This window comes from Ostrea edulis, chromosome 2, assembly GCF_947568905.1.
Source record: "Ostrea edulis chromosome 2, xbOstEdul1.1, whole genome shotgun sequence".
Lineage (NCBI taxonomy): Eukaryota > Metazoa > Mollusca > Bivalvia > Ostreida > Ostreidae > Ostrea > Ostrea edulis.
Window position 1 is genome coordinate 18301025 of NC_079165.1, and position 19549 is coordinate 18320573.

Genomic DNA, 19549 nt, shown 5'->3' on the forward strand with positions numbered 1-19549 from the left:
ATCGTATTAGCTTCTGACACTTCAAAAACTGTGCATCCCTTCACTACTGACTGTTGTCCCTCACATATATGTACATAGGCATTTTCCTCTGACCACCTTCCAAGCAAGTATGATGGAAATGGTATGCTTACATGATTCATCTTTTGACTGAGAAAAATCTAGTGAGACCTATGACCTTTTAACTAGAACTGTATTTTCCCCTGCCCACTCTGTGGAGTGAGTATATTTCATGACCTATGCCTGAAATAGGTATGTCACACACTTCATGGTTCTGGTCCCCAAACAGTTCTGTACTGTATAAAGTGTACCAGTATTTAGTCGCCTTGGACTATCAAGCAGTTGTTAATTTTAATCTCTTTGGGAAGGATAAAGTAAGTAGTCTGTAGAAGTGGTTTTAATTTACACTAATTTCGCGGTCGTGTGATAAAAGTGTAAATTTCCTCCTCTCGTATAGTTATAGATATTTCATATAACATATATTTAGTTATCGTACATTCCCCCCCCCCCCCCCCACATGTAATGTTGGATGTGGAAAAATGTGTACTTAACCCCCTGCTTAAATGGTCTGTCCATCCGTCCCACTTGACTTTATGGATGCAACTCCTCCAAAACTGCTCAATGGATTTTGTTCAAATTTTGTAAGATTGTTGGTCATCATATGTAGTTGATTATATTGCGTTGCCATTTTGATTTGACAAATTTTACAGGAGTTATAGAATTTTGTTGAATTTGTACATTCTACACTATAGGAACACTCTGTGGACACAACTCTTCAGAAACCCCTAAACGGATTTTGTTCAAATTTTGCAGGATTGTCAGTTAAGTCTCCCAAAGCAAGTTTGGAGACTTGTTTTTGCTTGATTTTTATTGTTCTTATTCATCTTCCACTTCTTTTTTCTTTCACGTGCCTAAAACTGTAAGACGTACACCAATCTCCATAACCAGTCAATAAAAGTAATAGATATTTAAGGATGTCAAAGGCCAGTGTATCTAGATGTGCAGAAATGTTTCTGTTTTCAGATTGAAGGGAGTTGGGGTACATTTTTGGGGGATCAAATGGGGGTGGGGTTTAACATAAAACTCTATGGGCAAAAAATTAACTCCAAAATTCAACAGATATAACTTGACAAATATTATAGAGTCCTGGGGTCTTTGGAAAGAGAATGAGTGGGCCTACAAATTAGTATCAAGGTCAAGTGACCTTGACCTCTGACCATAACATAAAAATTGGCAATTTTGAAACCGGGACTAATAGTGACATGAGATTTTAAGAAATGGCAAGAGGATGATAGGACTTACAAACTAGTATCAGGTAAAGTGACCCCAGTGACCTTAACTTCTGACCTTAGAACATAAAATTGGTATTACGGAAGTACCAGGTCTGATAGAGACATGGAGTCTTCAGAAAAGATGATAGGATCTACAAATCAATATCAAGGTTAAATGACTCCCTTAACCTCTGACCTTGAACATATCAACTCATTTAACTTTAGAACTGGAATTGATAGAGGCATGGGACCTTAAGAAATTATTAGAAGATGACAGGGCCTATAAATTAGCATCAAGGTCAAGTGACTCCAGTGACCTTGACCTCTGAACTTAGAACATAAAATTGGTATTTCTTAATTAAGAACCAGGTCTGATAGAGATATGGGATCTTCAGAAATGATGAAAGGGTGATGATATGTACAAATTAGTATCAAGGTCAAATGACTCCAGTAACCTTGACTTCTGACCTTGGACATACAAGCTTATATGATTTCAGAACTGGAATTCATAGAGACATTGGATCTTCATAAATGATAAGAGTATGACAAATGACTCCCTTAACCTCTGACCTTGAACATATCAACTCATTTAACTTTAGAACTGGAATTGATAGAGGCATGGGACCTTAAGAAATGATTAGAAGATGACAGGGCCTATAAATTAGCATCAATGTCAAGTGACTCCAGTGACCTTGACCTCTGAACTTAGAACTTTAAAAATAATGAAGGATGGTGAAATCTACAAATTAATATCAAGGTCAAGTTACTCCAATGACCTTGACCTCTGAACTTAGAACATAAAATTGGTATTTCTTAATTAAGAACCAGGTCTGATAGAGATATGGGATCTTCAGAAATGATGAAAGGGTGATGATATGTACAAATTAGTATCAAGGTCAAATGACTCCAGTAACCTTGACTTCTGACCATGGACATACAAGCTCATATGATTTCAGAACTGGAATTCATAGAGACATTGGATCTTCATAAATGATAAGAGTATGACAAGATCTACAAACTCATATGAAGGTCAAGTGACTCCAATGACCTTTGACCTTAGTATTACTTAAGAACTAGGTCTAGTAAAGAGATGGGATCTTCAGGGGGAAAAGGATTTTGGGATCTACAAATTGGTATCAAGGTCAAGTGACTCCAGTGACCTTGACCTTAAACATAATCTGGTATAACTTTAGAACTGGGACTGATAGAGACATGGAATCTTCGGAAATGATAAAAGGATGTAGTGACCTGCAAACTAGTATCTCCAGTGATCTTGACCTAAGACTTTAATTATAAAAACTTGTATAACTTTAGAACTGGGACTAATAGAGACATAGGGTCATCAAAAATGATGAGAGGATGTTAGGATCTATGAACTAGGATCAAGGTCAAGTGACACCAGTTTTACTGAAGGAAAAAAAGGGGATTTTTATAAAAATATCAAAATCAAAGTCTTTGTGATCTAGATTTTTAAATGAAGTTGACCAATGAATAGTTTTGGATGTTCTTTCTTCTTTGATTACTGTTGCATTTCAAAATATATTGAACAGGCAATATTGCAGTGTGAGCATTGGTCTTGTTTAGAAATCTGATCTATTAGAATGTGTGTCTCGTATGAATTTCCAAACAGGTAAAATTATGCAGCTACATGTATCACAGTATGCATGTATATTTTAATATATAGACACAATTGATTTCAGAAATGCATGAAGAACTGGGAAGGGGCTCAAATGCGTTTGATTTAAAGTGTCCCTGCTTTTGTTTTACAGGTGAAAATGTTGCCTACACCAGCTAAATTCCATTACATTTTCAACCTCAGAGATCTATCCCGTATATGGGAAGGAATGCTGAAAATTAAAGGAGAAGAATGTGAAGACCAGTTGATGTTGTTAGGACTCTTTAAGCATGAGTGTGCTAGAGTCATTTCTGACAGGTTTAGTTTACCACATTGATTTTCCAGATTATTCTATTTATCAGATTTGTTATATACAGGTTAAACTTTCAAATTATCGCCACAAAGAACAAAAGGTAGCAGTTTATCGAAAGTTGACTACTTGGTAGTGTTCAATCAAAGCAGCATAGCATAGTGCAGTGGTTTGCCCTATTCCAAAGTGCTGATCATTTTAGCTCGCCTAAGCCAAAGGCTCGAGTGAGCTTTCTGATCAAAATTTGTCCAGTTTCTGTTATTGTTGTCGTCGTTAACTTTTCACATTTTCATCTTCTCCTAAACCAACGAGTCAATTTCAATCAAACTTGGTACAAATCATCTTTGGGTGAAGGGGATTCAAGTTGTGTTGAATGAAGGTACCAGCTCCTTTCAAAGGGGAGATAATCAAAAGCAAAAATAGGGTGGGATCATTTAAAAGACTTCTCGAGAACCACTGGGCTTGAAAAGTAGAGATGTACATGAAAGCTTCCTGACAGAGTACATTCAAGTTTGTTCAAATTGTGACCCCCGGGGGGTAGAGTGGGGTCAAAAAAGGGCATCAATGTTTTACATGTGAATATATAGGGAAATCTTCTCAAGAACCACTGGGCCAGAAAAGTTGAAATTTAAATGAAAGCTTCCTGACATAGAGTAGATTAATGTTTGTTCAAATCATGGCCCTAGGGGTAGGGTGGAGCTACAACAGGGGATTCAAATTTTACATGCAGATATGTAAAAAAATATTGGGGTGAGGTGGAGGTCTGTTTCTGAAACATTTCTTGCTTCATTTTATTCACAGAATACTGTTGTATTATATCTTTACAAACAAAAACAAAACTGGAGACCCAACACCTTAAGGCTAAATTACAGCAGATTCTCACGAGAATTTGGAAAATTGCGAATTTTAGCTGGGCCCAGCTGGCACTATACCGCTAAACAGAATGTTTGAGCATTGCAACAATGAATTTATCTTGCACTCTCGTGATGTGTTGGTGAAATGTTTTAATTATTTATATCTTTATTAAAAATCTAACCTGAAAAATTGGAGCATATGTATGTTTAATATGGACATATCGTATAGATATACATATGTATGTTTAATATGGACATATCGTATAGATATAAATATTCACAGGAAATTCTTTTTAAAAAAAAAAATTTCTGATGTTATGCTCTTTTTGAATATTGAAGTTTGGCCAAAATATACTATTTGGTGCAACTTGCATCAAACCGGTTTTCAAGCTACATGTAATTAAAATATGTCTGTTTTAATATTTTACATAATATACTTGTCTAAACAATATTACATATGACTTAAGTAGTTCCATCTAGTAATACATGAAATAATGAAGTATAGCAAAGAGGCATAAGAATTTGCTTTGTTTTATGCAAAGTATTTCCATTCGTTGTGTGTAGCATTGTCATTCATGTGGGCTATGTGAGCTTGCTCACTTTTTCTTTCATTTTGTTGTTGTCAAGGATGCCTTTTGACCCTCAAGTATGGTCATATATGAGAGGTAAAGGTCAGAGATTTGAATACTTATCTCATTCATATATTTGTAAATGTACACTGCAGGCCTCAGAACTTACTGCAAATCTCCAGTTTTAGTCAGAGACTCTTTCATTCTTTGATTCACATTTTTGTCAATTTCAGATTTACAAATGAAATGGACAAAGCTTGGTTTGAGAAGTGTTTGAACAATGTCATTCGTGATCACATTGATGAGATGCTAGTTGACAGGTGTCATGAAGAACCCTATTTTGTTGATTTTCTGCGTGATGCTCCAGAACCCACAGGAGAAGAGGCTGATGATGCTGTATTGGAGGCCCCCAAAATATATGAACAGGTATGAATGCTCAGTATACGCAATTCCAGGAGTTTTTATGACCCCACTACAAAGTGGTTGGGGCATATAGTTTTACCCTTGTCTGTCCCTCTGTGACACCCAGTTTTCCAGACGTTTATTCTTGACACTTTAAGATATTGAATTGATTTTTATTATGCTCCCCGAAAAATTGGGGGGGGGGGGGGGGGGCATATAGTCATGTCTGTCCGTCCGTCAAAGCTCACATCTAAATCTTTCGTCAGAAATTGATATAATTGATTACAAATGTTCCTTGAGACCAGGGCTTTTGGACCAAGGTCCTTTTGGAAAGTTCAATCACTCAACATATTGAAGTTTCTTATTTCAACGTTTTTTGAAGTATCTATCTTCTTAACTTTTCATCAGAAATGATCATAATTGATCACAAATATTCCTTGAGACAGAGATTTTTGAAGGTCAAGGTCACTCAGAATATATACCTCATATACAATAAAATGCCTCATTATACCCCCCGCAACAAGTTGTGGGGGGGGGGGGGGGGGGGGTATACTGGAATCAGGTTGTCCGTCTGTCTGTCCGTCCGTCCGTCCGTCTGTAGACACAATGGTTTCCGGACTCTAAAGCATTATCCTTTCCACCTACCGTCACCATATCATACGTATGGACTACCCATGGGATGAAGATGTTCCCTATCGATTTTGGGGTCAAAAGGTCAAAGGTCAAGCGCACTGGACATCGAAGTAGCAATATGGTTCGGTTTGTCATGCCATTTGTTTTTTACACTCAGAAAAGAGGTAGTTTATACCTATTACCAACACCCTTTGGGAGATTGGGGTAAGCGGGGGGTATTCTTAGTGAGCATTGCTCACAGTACCTCTTGTTTCAGCAATTTTTTAAGAGGTATTGATTATATATCACACAAATAATTAATAGGAAAACAAATGACTTTCAGACAAAGGTCACTCAAGGTCATTTTGTAATGGTCAACGCCACTCAACATGTACAATTTATATGAAAAAGAAAACTTCATTTCTACAACATTTCAACAGATATTGATCATTGTGCAAGTCATTCATCATATGAAGTAGTTCAATAGGTTAGATGTATTTTGGGAAGCATCCACCAGTTTTACTGATATTGTTGTTTGTGTGCCGGTGTATATTGATGAATGACAGATCAAGTTTGAGTTTTGTTCTGGTTCGTTGATTTTTGATGGAGTTGTGCCTCTTTAATGTAGAAAAATTACTGTTATGACCAGTTTTCTGAAATTTTTTGTAAGTGCCTTGAGATAATGAATTTATTTTTTGTATGCAGGTGTATATTGATGAGTTACAGACCAACTTTAGTTGATCTGGTTTGTTGATTTTTGATGGAGTTGTTTCCCTTTATATAGAAAAATTAATGTTAGGACCAGTTTTCTAATTATATAATCACAATTTCAAACGATTGATTATTCATTTGCATCATTTTACAATAATTATCAAGTATCATACATGCCAACTTTTAAAAATCTCCATGGGGGATTTTGCGCGCGACGACCTTTTTTTCAAAGCTCAAAATTAACGACATTAAAGCATGAGAATAAATATTTGTCTTTTCAAATAAAATATCAATAAAATCATTGTAAATGTATCATATATTAACACAACATCAAGTGTGTTTGACCATTATCTATATAAAAAAAAGACTTTGAAAGATATACATAAATATTTTATTGAAATCATCTATTCAGCAAAAAAATCCTCTCCAACAACAAGTCACATACATATTATCAAATAATACTTAAGGTTGCATCCTTTTACACCATACAATAAACATTGGCTGGTCTATATATCAAAATTTAAATTAAAGCACATGCATTTAGGTATGACTACAAAGGCAATCTTGCTTGTCTGTAAACATGGGCTTGCAGAGTCTGGTGGAATAATCTGCATTGCAACCAGAAAAGGAGTTATCTGCCCTGCTATGAAGTTTGCAAACAAAACCTTTGCACCCATGACATCTGAAATAATTACCAGGAAAAAAACACATCAAAATATACGTTTTTACTTGTAAATTAAGGCTACTTGATAAATATAAAATTCAGTACAAACTTGTGCGAATTATGCATCACAAAGTATATTTAATGAATACTACATTATATAGATTATATAATACATCACTATAGACAGATAGATTTGGATAATCTATACTGTTATAGTTGGAAAAAATATATATTTGACGTACCTTATTGCAAATTTTGAATGCTGTCAGCGAGAGGCAAAAATCGGGAATGTCCGATTGTTTGGTGGTGACACTATCATCGTTGTCATTCACGTTTGTGTAAAGGATATGTCAATTTGAAATCCGTCTTCCCGATTAATTACTATCAAAACATGCTTCATACTGTCCAATAAACACCCCGACACAGGCAGACCAACCCGACACCATGCGACACAGGTAAACAGCAATGGCTGACTATTGTCCCGATTTCTGATTGGCCAGTTCAGAAATGACGCGGGATTTCAAATTCCGGTTGGAAATGGGGGTTTGTTGTTGTAAAATGGGAGATATTTTTAGAAAATCAGGATTTCGGGGTATTTTTGAATCCCGCACAAATCGGGAAAGTTGGCATGTATGAAGTATCCGTGGAATATTCTTAACGTTAGTTACTGTAGTTTTCTCCAAAGCAAGCTTATTTATTGATAAAACGACCTCCAAGTTTTGTGGTGTAAGTAACTGCCCAAAATTGACCAGGAAGCAGGAAGGTTGCTACCAAAATTGTAAATTTCATGATCCCTAGGGTAGGGGTTCTGATCCCAGGGCGGGGCCAAACTTGGTATGTAGATATTTAGAAAGAACAGGTAGTCCTTTACCAAAATTGTGATTTTTATGATCCCAGGGGTAGGGCCAAAGTCGTCATTAATTAAATGTGTGCAAAATAGAACTGTTTTAACTTCTTCATAACTACCATTCCCATTCCTTTCAAATCTGGTATGAAGCATCTTTGGGACAAGGAGGAAATAATTTCTTTAATTTCAGGACTCCTGCACCCCTGGGGCCTTAGCGGTTGGGCAAAAACTGTTAACACATCTTGTTTTATACTGTTGCTGAATATTAGAAGTTAGCTTAGATATTTTAAGAATGGAATTTTTTAGTCCCCTACTGATGAAGTCGAAGGGGACTTTAGGTTTGCGCTCCATCTGTCTGTCAGTCCAGCTTTCCGCACTTTTTTCTCTGTTCTTGCAGATATTTATTTTATATTTGGTACGTTGCTTTGCCATAACAAGTTACTCAACAGATTCGAATTTTGTCTCGGTTCGTTGATTTTTTCACTTAGTTATGGCCCTTGGACTTAGAAAAATAGCATGAATTATCAGTTTTCCAGACTTTTTTGTTGTTGTGCTTACAGATATTCATTTGATATTTGGTACATTGCTTGCCATAAAAAGTTTCAGATCAAGTTTGAATATGGTCCCAGTCTGTTGATTTTTCACTTTATTTTAGAAATCTTCTCAAGAATCAGAAGGATGTGTGTGCGCAAGTTGAAGAGAATTGCATTTGGGTCTAATGAAATCCAGGTACATTGTATGTATTTCTGATGTCTTGATTATTTATTTCTTTTTCAGATCCCATCATATGATTCACTGAATGAAAGGCTGTTGACATACATGGAGCAATACAATGAAGCAGTTAGAGGTGCACATATGGATCTAGTCTTCTTCAAGGATGCTATGGTGCATTTAATAAAGGTTAGTTACAGCTATTTTGCTTCCCAAATGTAGTTGTGGAACCATTTGTTGCAAATCTGTTGTTAACAACACAAGAACAGAATATAGTGAATTAGTATGCAAGGATTTTTATGTAGTTCATCTTCACAAGTTAAGGGTTTTTGATTCGTTACCTTACACTAATCCTTGACATCAGTCACCATATAAAACATGTGTGGGTTCGAAACGAAGGATGATGCAATATAAATAAGCTAAAATTAAATCAGCCAATGATATTGTTTGATTGGTTAGAGGATTTGATCTTTGTATTTTTTGTGTACTGTGAAGCACTTTTTAGATTAAAAAAAACCCCAACAAATTTAGCTATCGATCTTAATTGCAGTGTTTTATTTTGATACGAGGGCGATTCAATAAGTAAGCAGCCTAACTTATTTCCGGTTGAGATCCACCTCTTCCTTTTTTATGTAATTGCCCTTTAGTGTGATGCACTTAGACCAATGGTGTTCAAGTGCCATCAGCCCAGAACTGAAAAAGTCGGGGTCCTTTCCATTGACCCACTCCTCAACTGCCGTCAAGACTTCTTCGTCAGACTGGAAATGACGTCCACGGACAGCCCTTTTCAAGTTTGGGAATAGGAAGAAGTCGCTAGGAGCTACATGTAGGTCAGGTGAATAGGCAGGATGTGGTATTAATTCATACCCATTTCGCTCTATAGCATCCATTGCAACTTTGCAAGTGTGGACTCTTGCGTTGTCCTGTTGCAGCAAAACACCTTTAGAGAGTTTGACTTTTTCACGGATGTCGGTTCTGGGCTTGTCTAGCAAGTTTGCATAGTACATTCCAGTTATTGTTCTTCTCTTGGGTAAGAAGTCCAACATAATAATGCCTTTTGCGTCCCAAAATACTGTGGCCATCACCTTGCCAGCAGATGGTTGCGTCTTGAACTTCTTTGGCCTTGGGGACCCAGGCCCTACCCACAGACGACTCTGAGCTTTATTCTCTGGCTCATGATAATGAACCCAAGTCTCATCTACAGTCACCAGACGCAAAAAAAATCATCTTTTGACCTATTTAAAACGCTTCAACAAGGCGCTGCATACTGATGCTCTGGTTGCCATTTGCTCATCTCTAAGGGATTTTGGGACCCATACCATACCTAGCTTGCCCATACCTAAACAATCATGCAAGATTGGTGAAATGCTACCATGTGAAATGCCTAATGCCTGCACTATTTCTTCCTCGTGAATTCACCTATCAGAGTCTACCAGATATCGAACTATCTTGAACATTTTGTTGTCGGTGGCATCCAGTGGGTGTCCAGACCTGGCTTCATCTTCTAAAGATGTTCTACTGCGTTTGAGTTCCCCTACCGAGAATTTAACTTGAGCATAAGATGATGCAGAAGACCCATAAAAATCAGCTAACTCGCTGTGCATTCTGTTGCCTGTTTTACCTTTTAAATACAAGTACCGAATTACAGCACGGTACTCAACTTTAGATGAAAAGCAATCCTTTGCATTACTAACCATGTTTGACATTCAAGATCTTATAAAAGAATGACTCAATACATGTGCAATTTTGTACCCAGGTATAAAACATGTATTGAAACAAGGCATTAAAATCGTGACCATCTTGGTCAATCAAAAATGAGATAGGCTGGTTACTTATTGACTCATCCTCGTAATTTTACAGATATAAGATCCTATGTCATACTGTCATTTAATTTCATTATATTATACACCTGTCTAGAAGGAACATATGGTACAGCGATGTCTGTATGTTGTTCGGGAATTTCTGTTTCTAATTTCATTTCTCTGTCACATATCAAGCTGAAACTTGCTATGTAGCTTTTTTGTGGATCATTCTAAATCATGTTGCAATTTTGATCCATTTCGACCTCTCTTGCTGGAGTTTTGCCCCCTTTTTTATGCCCCCCTTCAAAGAAGAGGGGCATATTGGTTTGCACCTGTCAGTCGGTTGGACGGTCGGTAGACCACATGTTGTCCGCTCAATATCTTGAGAACCATTCACTTGGTGATAATGATATTTCATATGTGGGTTGGTTATGAGTAGAAGAGGACCCCTATTATTTTTCAGGTCAAGGGTCAATCTACTCTGGACATAGGAATATACTGACCATTCAATGTCTAGAGAACCCTTTGCTTGACAGACATCAAACTTGATACACCAATACATCTTCAGGAGTAGATGACCCCTATTGATTTTGAGGTCACATGTTCAAAGGTCAAGGGTCAAACTGGACATTGGAATATACTGTCCATTCCATATCTTGAGAACCCTTTGCTTGACAGACATCAAACGTAGTACACTGGTACATTTTCAGGAGAAGATGACCCCTATTGATTTTGAGGTCACATGGTCATAGGTCAAGGGTCAAATGGGACATAGGAATATAATGTCTGCTCAATATTTTGAGAACCCTTTTCTTGACAGACATCAGACTTAGTACACTGGTAGATCTGCAGGAGAAGATGACTCTTATTGATTTTGAGGTCACATGGTCAAAAGTCAAGGGTCAAACTAGACATGGGAATATACTGTCTGCTCAGTATCTTGAGAACCCTTTTCTTGACAGACATCAAACTTGGTACACTGATACGTCTTCAGGAGAAGATGACCCCTATTGATTTTGAGTTCATATGGTCAAAGGTCAAGGGTCACACTGGGCATAGGAATATATTGTCCGTTCAATATCTTGAGAACCCTTTGCTTGACAGACATCAAACTTGGTACACTGGTACGTCTTCATGAGAAAATAACCCCTATTGATTTTGAGGTCACATGTTTAAAGGTCAAGAGTCAAACTGGACATTGGAATATACTGTCTGCTCAATATCTTGAGAACCCTTTTCTTGACAGACATCAAACTTAGTACACTGGTACGTCTTCAGGAGAAGATGACCCTTATTGATTTTGAGGTCACATGGTCAATTCACTCTTGACATAGGAAGATATTGTCTGCTCAATATTTTGAATTGATGATAATACTATCAAATAAATGATGTGTGTGTATAACCCTTTTCAATTTTGCACCATGGGGAGCATATGTGTTTTACAAACATCTCTTGTTGAAAATTATTGTTATATGGAGGATACATAATTTGTCTGGCTAGGCAAGTGAGACCTGGATGGTATACCAGAGACACCAAGAAACTAAACCATTTCCACACATTATGTCTTAGCAAAATTTTGGGCATCAGATGGCAAAACAAGATCCAGATACTGAGGTTCTAAGCCATGCTAACATGTACAGCACCAACACCATGCTGCAGTCAGGCCAACTCCACTGGGCTGATTATGTTCAAAGAATGGATGACACCTGCATCCCAAAACAGCTCTTGTTCAGGGAGCTAGAAAATGGCTCGCGCTCCAGAGGTAGTCAGTTAAAGTGGTACAAAGACTCCCTGAAAGTATCAACCAAGCTGTTCCACATCAAACCTGACACATAGGAAGATCTACCTCTTGGCTGAAGTGCCTGGCGCTCTAGCGCGAAGATGGGAGCAAAGATACATGGGGAGAATCGTATCTGCCTGACAAAACAGAAGAGGGCTAAGCTTCTGACCATGACTTATTTATTACAACTAAGAATAGAGACAACGTCATCATGCAGTTTAAATTTGTTCGTAAAGTTTATTCAATTATTTTTTAGTTAAGAATAGAATATCTTGTGGTTTAGAATAAAGTTTCTTCTTTATTTTTTCATGACCACTCTGACTAGTAAACCAACATTTTAACCGACCAGACCTATCATTTAGAAGACTCGGTCGGTCGGTTGTGCCTTGGTATCAAACTCTGTTATAATCATCTCTTGTTTGTTTTATAAATATCATGAAATGTTATTGTTTGACAAAATGGTTTTTGTGTTGTTCTCCTGATGTCACAATTGAAAGCTTTCTGTCTTATTGATGCTAACCAATCAAAATGCAGATTACAATACAGTCGCACTAGAATACATAGTAAATTATTGATGTCCCAAACTTCAACCGAACATCAAAGTGGACACGTGATATTTCTCTGATGAGGACTGCATTATATCATTTTCTTTCAGTAATAAACATGATGTATAATTATATTTATACGCCCGTCGAAGAACGTATTGTGGTATGGCGTCGTCCGTCCGGACCTTGTGGGCAGGATACAGACTGAACCATAAGCTCCAAGATTTTACAACTTTAATTGGTACATTTAATCACTATGATGAGAGGAAGATGCCTATTGTTTTTTCAAGATAAGAGGTCAAAGTTCAAGGTCGTAGTATTACTTAGTAGGAAAACCTTGTAGGCAGGATACAAACCGAACCGTGAGCTCTAGGGTATTGCAACTTGGTACATTTGATCACCATAATGAGAGGAAGATGCCTATTTTTCAAGGTCAAGGTCACGGTCACAGTATCGCTTGGTAGGAAAACCTTGTAAGCAGTATACAGACCAAAATGTTGGGGCTAGGACCGTCAAACTTTGTACACGTACGCTTTATGCAGTGGAGGATGCCTATTGTTTCTTAAGGTCAAGGTCGTAGTAACAGGATACAGATCGATTCATTGGAGCAAGGACCATCAAACTTGGTACACATACATCTTATGCCAAGTGAGAATATTGCATGAAGAGTACATGATTTGTCTTGTTTTTACGAAGCAAAGAAAGTATGTCACACCCTGACATTGATTGCTGATACTACTTGAAGTCATGTTTTACAATTCATGGTGTAATAAAAACACCCTATATTAGCTTTTCACGGGCGTATTATGTACTGTTGGCAGTACTCTTGTTTTTTGGGGTTGTTTTTTTTTAGGTAAATGAGATTGAAGTCGACGGGCATTAATTAAATAAGATACAAATGATGACAAGTAATGTCTTTAATGATAATAGCCTTTGAATAGTTGTTATGCTTTGCATATGGGATAACTTCTCAGTTATTTACCAAATTCTCAACAAATCGGCAACCTCTCTAAATTTGCTGTTTTGTTTAGTCCTGCAGCTGGCCATTTTACAAGTCTTGCTGTATATTTGGTATATGAAATTTCATTTCTGACCTCAGGAAAGCTTTACTGAAATTTCATTGAAATCCTTCGATCAGTTGAGATATCATTTTGAAGACAAGTGTTTACCTGAATACTGGTCACTGTTTAAGATAATTAACCTTGCACCCGAGTGCATGAGAGGCATAAATTTTCCAGTTGTGAACAAATTTCTTTGTAGAGACGCCTGACTAGACGTGTTAAAATATCTGTTAGATCAAATATAGATGTATCGAATCTACTTATCATACAAGTAGCAAAGTTGTAACAAGCCAAGGGGCTTTTTTAGAATTATATATGATTTGAAAAGAAGTTATGAGAGCTGAATGCTATAATCGCTTTGATTAGCAGATAGTTATTAATGAAAGTAATTTCAAAAGTGGCAGTTATTTTCTCAGGGCTAGTAGGTCTTTGACAACCTGGGCTTACAATATTTATATGGCCATCAAAGACAGGACGTATTATAGTATAGCGTCGTCTCTTTGCCTGTCTGGGCTTTGTCAACCATAAGCTCCAGGATCTTACAACTTGGTACATTTAATCACCATGATGAAAGGAAGATGCGCAATGTTTTTCATGGTCAAAGGTCAAGTTCATAGTATCAATTGATAACAAAACCTTGTAGACAGAATACAGACCGAACTATTGGACCGAGGATCTTACAACTTGGTACATTTAATCGCCATGATGAAAGGAATATGCCTATTGTTTTTTAAGGTCAAGGTTGTATCTGTTGATAGGAAAACTTTCTAGGCAAAATACAGACTGAAGTATTGGGGCTAGAACCATCAAACTTGGTACACATACTTCTCATGTGAAGAGGAGGATGCCTTTTGTTCTTAAAGGTCAAGGTCATAGTATTGCTTAGTAGGAAAACCTTGTAGGCAGGATACAGACTGAAACATTAGGACTAGAACCGTCAAACTTGATACACATTCACATTAGGCCAAGTGGAGGATCCCTATCGTTTCTCAAGGTCAAAGGTCAAGGACATAGTAACACTTAAGAAAACCTTGTAGGCAGGATGCAGACTGAACCATTGGGGCTAGGACTGTCAAACTTGGTACAAATACACCTTTGGCCAAGCAAAGGATGCCTATTGTTTCTCAAAGTCAAGGTCATAGTATCACTTAATAGAAAAACCTTGTTTTCATTTTTCCAGATTTCTTTTTTCATTATGAATACAGGTATTACCCAGAAATTTTGTCAGAAACTCCCTCTCAATGAAAAAAATATTCAATTCACATTTCAACTTGATTGGTGCACCATGACCTACTTTAGGACTAAAAGTAGGTCAAATAGTTTTCTGGACTTTTTCTAATCATAGGTACAGATATTGCACGGATGGTCTTACGGTCTGATGTTGTACCGTTGGTGGTACTCTTGTTACAAGCAGTCAGTCCTGCATTTCTGTCTGATTTAGCAGCAAGTTTTAAACACTTTTGAATACGTTAACTGCATTTACTTCATGGAAATATTTTGCTTACATTTTTTATGAAACAGATATCTAGAATTATTGGTACTCCAAGAGGAAATGCTTTGTTGGTTGGAGTTGGAGGATCAGGAAAGCAGTCCCTTACTCGTCTAGCCTCATTTATTGCAGGCTACAGAATATTTCAGATAACTCTTTCCAGGTATGCTCAGGGTTGCACTTAATACAATGATAACCACATTCATAGTGATTTAATAATCATTTTACACATTTCTAAGTCTCAATGGGACCCCGCATTAAAGATGCAGGGCCCTATAGTAACAACATTATCATATGACCATCTATACTTTCATTTCTTGCGATATCTCAAGTACATTGTATTTTTTAACCTACAGATATTCATATTCAGTATATAAGTGGACAATGTCAGATCAATGTAGGACACATGTAGATTTTGAGGCCAGGGTGCTCAGGTTGACGTTTTAGGTCAAGGTCTGAGAATTTTTATGACCTGACTGTATTTCAACTGAATACCCTTTGTATTTACTACAGAGTGGACAAAGCCAGAGAAAGACACCTACCTATGCATTAGTAAGGTCAAGATTACAAAAAGAAATGAATTTGAACTTTATTTATTACAGCTAGGCCTCGAGAATGTTTAATATGCAGACCATGATTTGAGGTCATTTGATAGCAGATTAAGGTCAGAACTGTAGCTCTCTGGGGGGAAACATGAGATAGACCAAAGAGCTCAATCCTACATGATCAACAATTATAGAAACCTGCAATTTACAGTGCAGCTTTATCTGTGGCACTATTTGGGTATTGTGAAGCTATTTTTACATTGTCACCTTAAAATTTTTAAATCAAAGAATCCCCAACATCTTTTTCCACTAAACCTGTTTCAAAACATACCTTCAGACATTTATTATAAAGTCTTATTTGAACTAATTCTCCTTTTCAAATGAAGTTGTTTTTTTGGGGGGGGGGGGGGGGGGGGGGGGGTTAGGTCATGGGAATTCCTTTGTCCATTTGGCCAATGAAGTTAACTTCAAAGCTATCATTCTCTTTCTTGTTGAATTGGGACAAGGATTTTTTTTTCTAATGATTTTGGGGTTCAAAGACCAGGTCTACAGGAACCTTATTTAAAAAATGTTTTGGGACTTTAACTGATTTTCCTTTCTGTCCTTCAGACACAGACTTCTTTCTGATAGCATGGGAATGATCTCGATTAAGGTTGAAAGGTCAAGTAAACTGGACATACATGCACAAAGGCAATGGTTGATACAGTCAAAACTGCCATAGCGACCCACTGTATTAAGCGACTCACTGTCGTATGTGACCATAAAAAGTTCCCCCCAAGACGTTACTCTATATATTGTACCTGTATTAAACGACCACCCGTCTGACGCGACCAACGACCATGACTTTTACAACCTTTTCGTGTATTTTCACGAAATTTTACCTTTATTTAACGACTGTACATTTTTCGATTACAACGTGATTACTACTTTCGATTTCGGTTGAGCCAACCATTCTGGGAATTATCGCCCCTAACACTTTCGTTTTCAAACGCACGACTATTCTGGGAATTATCGCCCCTAACACTTTCGTTTTCAAACGCACGACTATTCTGGGAATTATCGCCTCTAACACTTTCGTTTTCAAACGCTCAATTTGGCGGTGATCTTGTTTAGTCGGCCCTCTGAATAAATTATACCCAAGCTGTCAACATGCAGTGTTGTGTGTGGTTTAAATTAATAAAACCCGAGTTGTTGTTTATTTAACAAAATCAAGGATCAGGGAATTTGAAAGTGTGAATTTTGACAAACTTTAAGAAGTACCACACGGGCAGGCTAGATCGGAAATGAAAATCTACCACTTGTTATACCATTATGTTCAACAGAGTGAAAAATTTGCCCGATTGTGATATAAATCAGGTAAATATTGTGCTTAGGACTGAAATTTTAAACGGAGTATTCACAGTTTTCCTGCATGAGATACTCCAGGTTTCCAGAATAATGACCGGAACTAGCGGCTCGATCACTTCAACATATCCCGAGTATTTGACACGACCGAGTTTAAGAAAGTTGCCTGCACTAGTTCTAAGCTTAAAAGATTTGCTGTGCATGTACAATGGATATTGTGATTTATTTAATGTTTCTCAAATTGAATAACATTTTTCCAGCATGTATTGTACAAAAGGAGACGCAACACTTCACCATTTGCTTTCTTACCACAAGCATTGCATTTTTTAGTTACACTGTACAAGTAGGCTATACATAAATACTCTTTACAACAAAGTGTTTATAAGTTTTAGAATTTACATGCAGTTCATAAATGAGTTTTAAATCTCATGTAAATGTGCAATATGAAATGCATGCAAAGTTTATTATTCTTAAACAGAATAAATGTAATTTTTGATGAATAATAAATTATGATACAACACATTGTAATTCTAGATTTTTAACTTCAGTGTATTATTAATTTTATTTTACAACTATTAAAACCGTACTTGATACTCTTTATGATAAATTCCAAATACATGTCATTTTTTCCATTGTACAAATTATTTGCGAAATTTTACCCATTAAGTGCAGAAAATAGGCAACCTGTATTAAGAGACCACCTGCCATATGTGACCTTTTTTCCATTCTCTGTTGGACGGTCTCTTAATACAGGTTTGACTGTATATAGTTTTTAAAGCTACTATTTTATATCATGTTATGCTGAAATAATTAATCTTATATCTGTAGTGAAATTGTTGAAAGGTCAGGTCAACAGGACACTATATAATAAGATAAAACAGTTTTAATTAGCGACCATGCATATGCAGATTTGTCCCAGCTAGAAAATGAAACCTATGAGAAAGTTATAGTTAAGTTTGTAGAATGAATTTGACAGGTAAAGTTCTTGAGAAAAACAAATTAAAAAACATTCATTAACAGGACGTACAATGTTAGCAACTTGATGGAGGATTTAAAGTTCATGTATCGCATTGCTGGATGTGAAGGCAAAGGAATCACATTTTTATTCACTGACAATGAAATCAAGGATGAAGCTTTTCTTGAATACTTGAATAATGTTCTTAGCTCAGGAGAGGTATGTAGAATTTTATTTTATAGTTTTATATTCAGGGAGAGTTTATTCAACATGCACATGTATACAGTCAGCATATTTAGTATTGCTTGTATCTCGGAGGCCAAACCTGTAGAGAATTGTAGGAATTATTTCTATTATTTTAGCTTCGGATGTTTACATTCACTGTTGGATTCAGTTGCATTCTCATGCAATTATTGGCCACACTAATTGGATCAAATGAGACCAAATGTGTTCAGAATTTCGAAATGACCAGTTGTGTAGAATGCAGAGAAGGGCATATTGTGTTGGAAAATCTGCTCTATTCATTGTAACTAAACTAACTGTAGTACTTTTTGTTCATTTATGTAATTAAGTCACATGTGTATAACCATTATAATGCTTGTGTGTTGTTCGATCATAAACTGTGAACATTTTCAACTTCTGTCTGAAATACTAATGGACTTTTTTCCCCACCTAAATTGGTTTAAAGTTTTCTAAGTAGACGAGGGGGGGGGGGGGGGGGGGATTTCATGGTCCCTGTTGACATAGATATTTGGGACAGGGTCAAAACCTTATACAATGATGTACATTCTTTAAAAATCATCCTTACTTCCAATATTTAGCAATTTATTTAGGATGGAGCTCTGTAGTGAAACAATATCCCTCCCTGCTCAATGGCCATAAGTGCGGAGCATAGGCCTAAATTTTGCAGCTCTTCACCGATAGTGGTGACGTCTCCATATGAGTGAATTATTCTCGAGCAGAAGGTTAAACAATATTCAATCAATCAATCCATTGAAATGAATAAAACGGGTTATAGATGGATAAGAATTTGTTAGTTTGATTGAAATATGTACTCTTCTATCAATAATCAATGTAGTCAAATAGTTTATGTAGTCAAATAGTTTAAACACTGGTAATAATTGAAAATCCCCAGGGTTCTCTGTTTAGGAGGTGCCCCCTCCCCCCACCCCACTCCCATGGGCTTGGTTGGGGTCATAATACAGGGTCAAAATTTTTCATTGGATTACAGAGAGTAAAGATCTATATAAATCTTCTGATGAAGAAAAGCAAGGCCAAGGTAACTCAGGTGAATGTTGTGGACCATGGACCTCTTGTTTAAGTTTACCTGTAATGATTAGCATAGTTAAAATTTTCAGGTGTTACTAATTATTAAACTCATGGTCATGTTTTCATTAATTTTCAAGAGACTTTATGATTACTTAACAGGTATCGAACTTGTTTGCCAAAGATGAACTGGATGAAA

General features: G+C 36.7%; 1 protein-coding gene across 1 annotated transcript in view; it reads left to right on the forward strand.

The window, feature by feature from the left end:
• LOC125678099 (dynein axonemal heavy chain 8-like) overlaps positions 1 to 19549 on the forward strand; it is a 281238-nt gene that overhangs the window by 167727 nt on the left and 93962 nt on the right. Inside the window, exons 55-60 of the mRNA XM_056156251.1 lie at positions 3038 to 3201; positions 4850 to 5042; positions 8630 to 8752; positions 15273 to 15403; positions 18150 to 18303; positions 19513 to 19549. The exon at positions 19513 to 19549 is cut by the window's right edge and continues 128 nt beyond it. Of these exons, the coding sequence (XP_056012226.1) occupies positions 3038 to 3201; positions 4850 to 5042; positions 8630 to 8752; positions 15273 to 15403; positions 18150 to 18303; positions 19513 to 19549 (802 nt within the window). The remainder of the gene's footprint in view (positions 1 to 3037; positions 3202 to 4849; positions 5043 to 8629; positions 8753 to 15272; positions 15404 to 18149; positions 18304 to 19512) is intronic.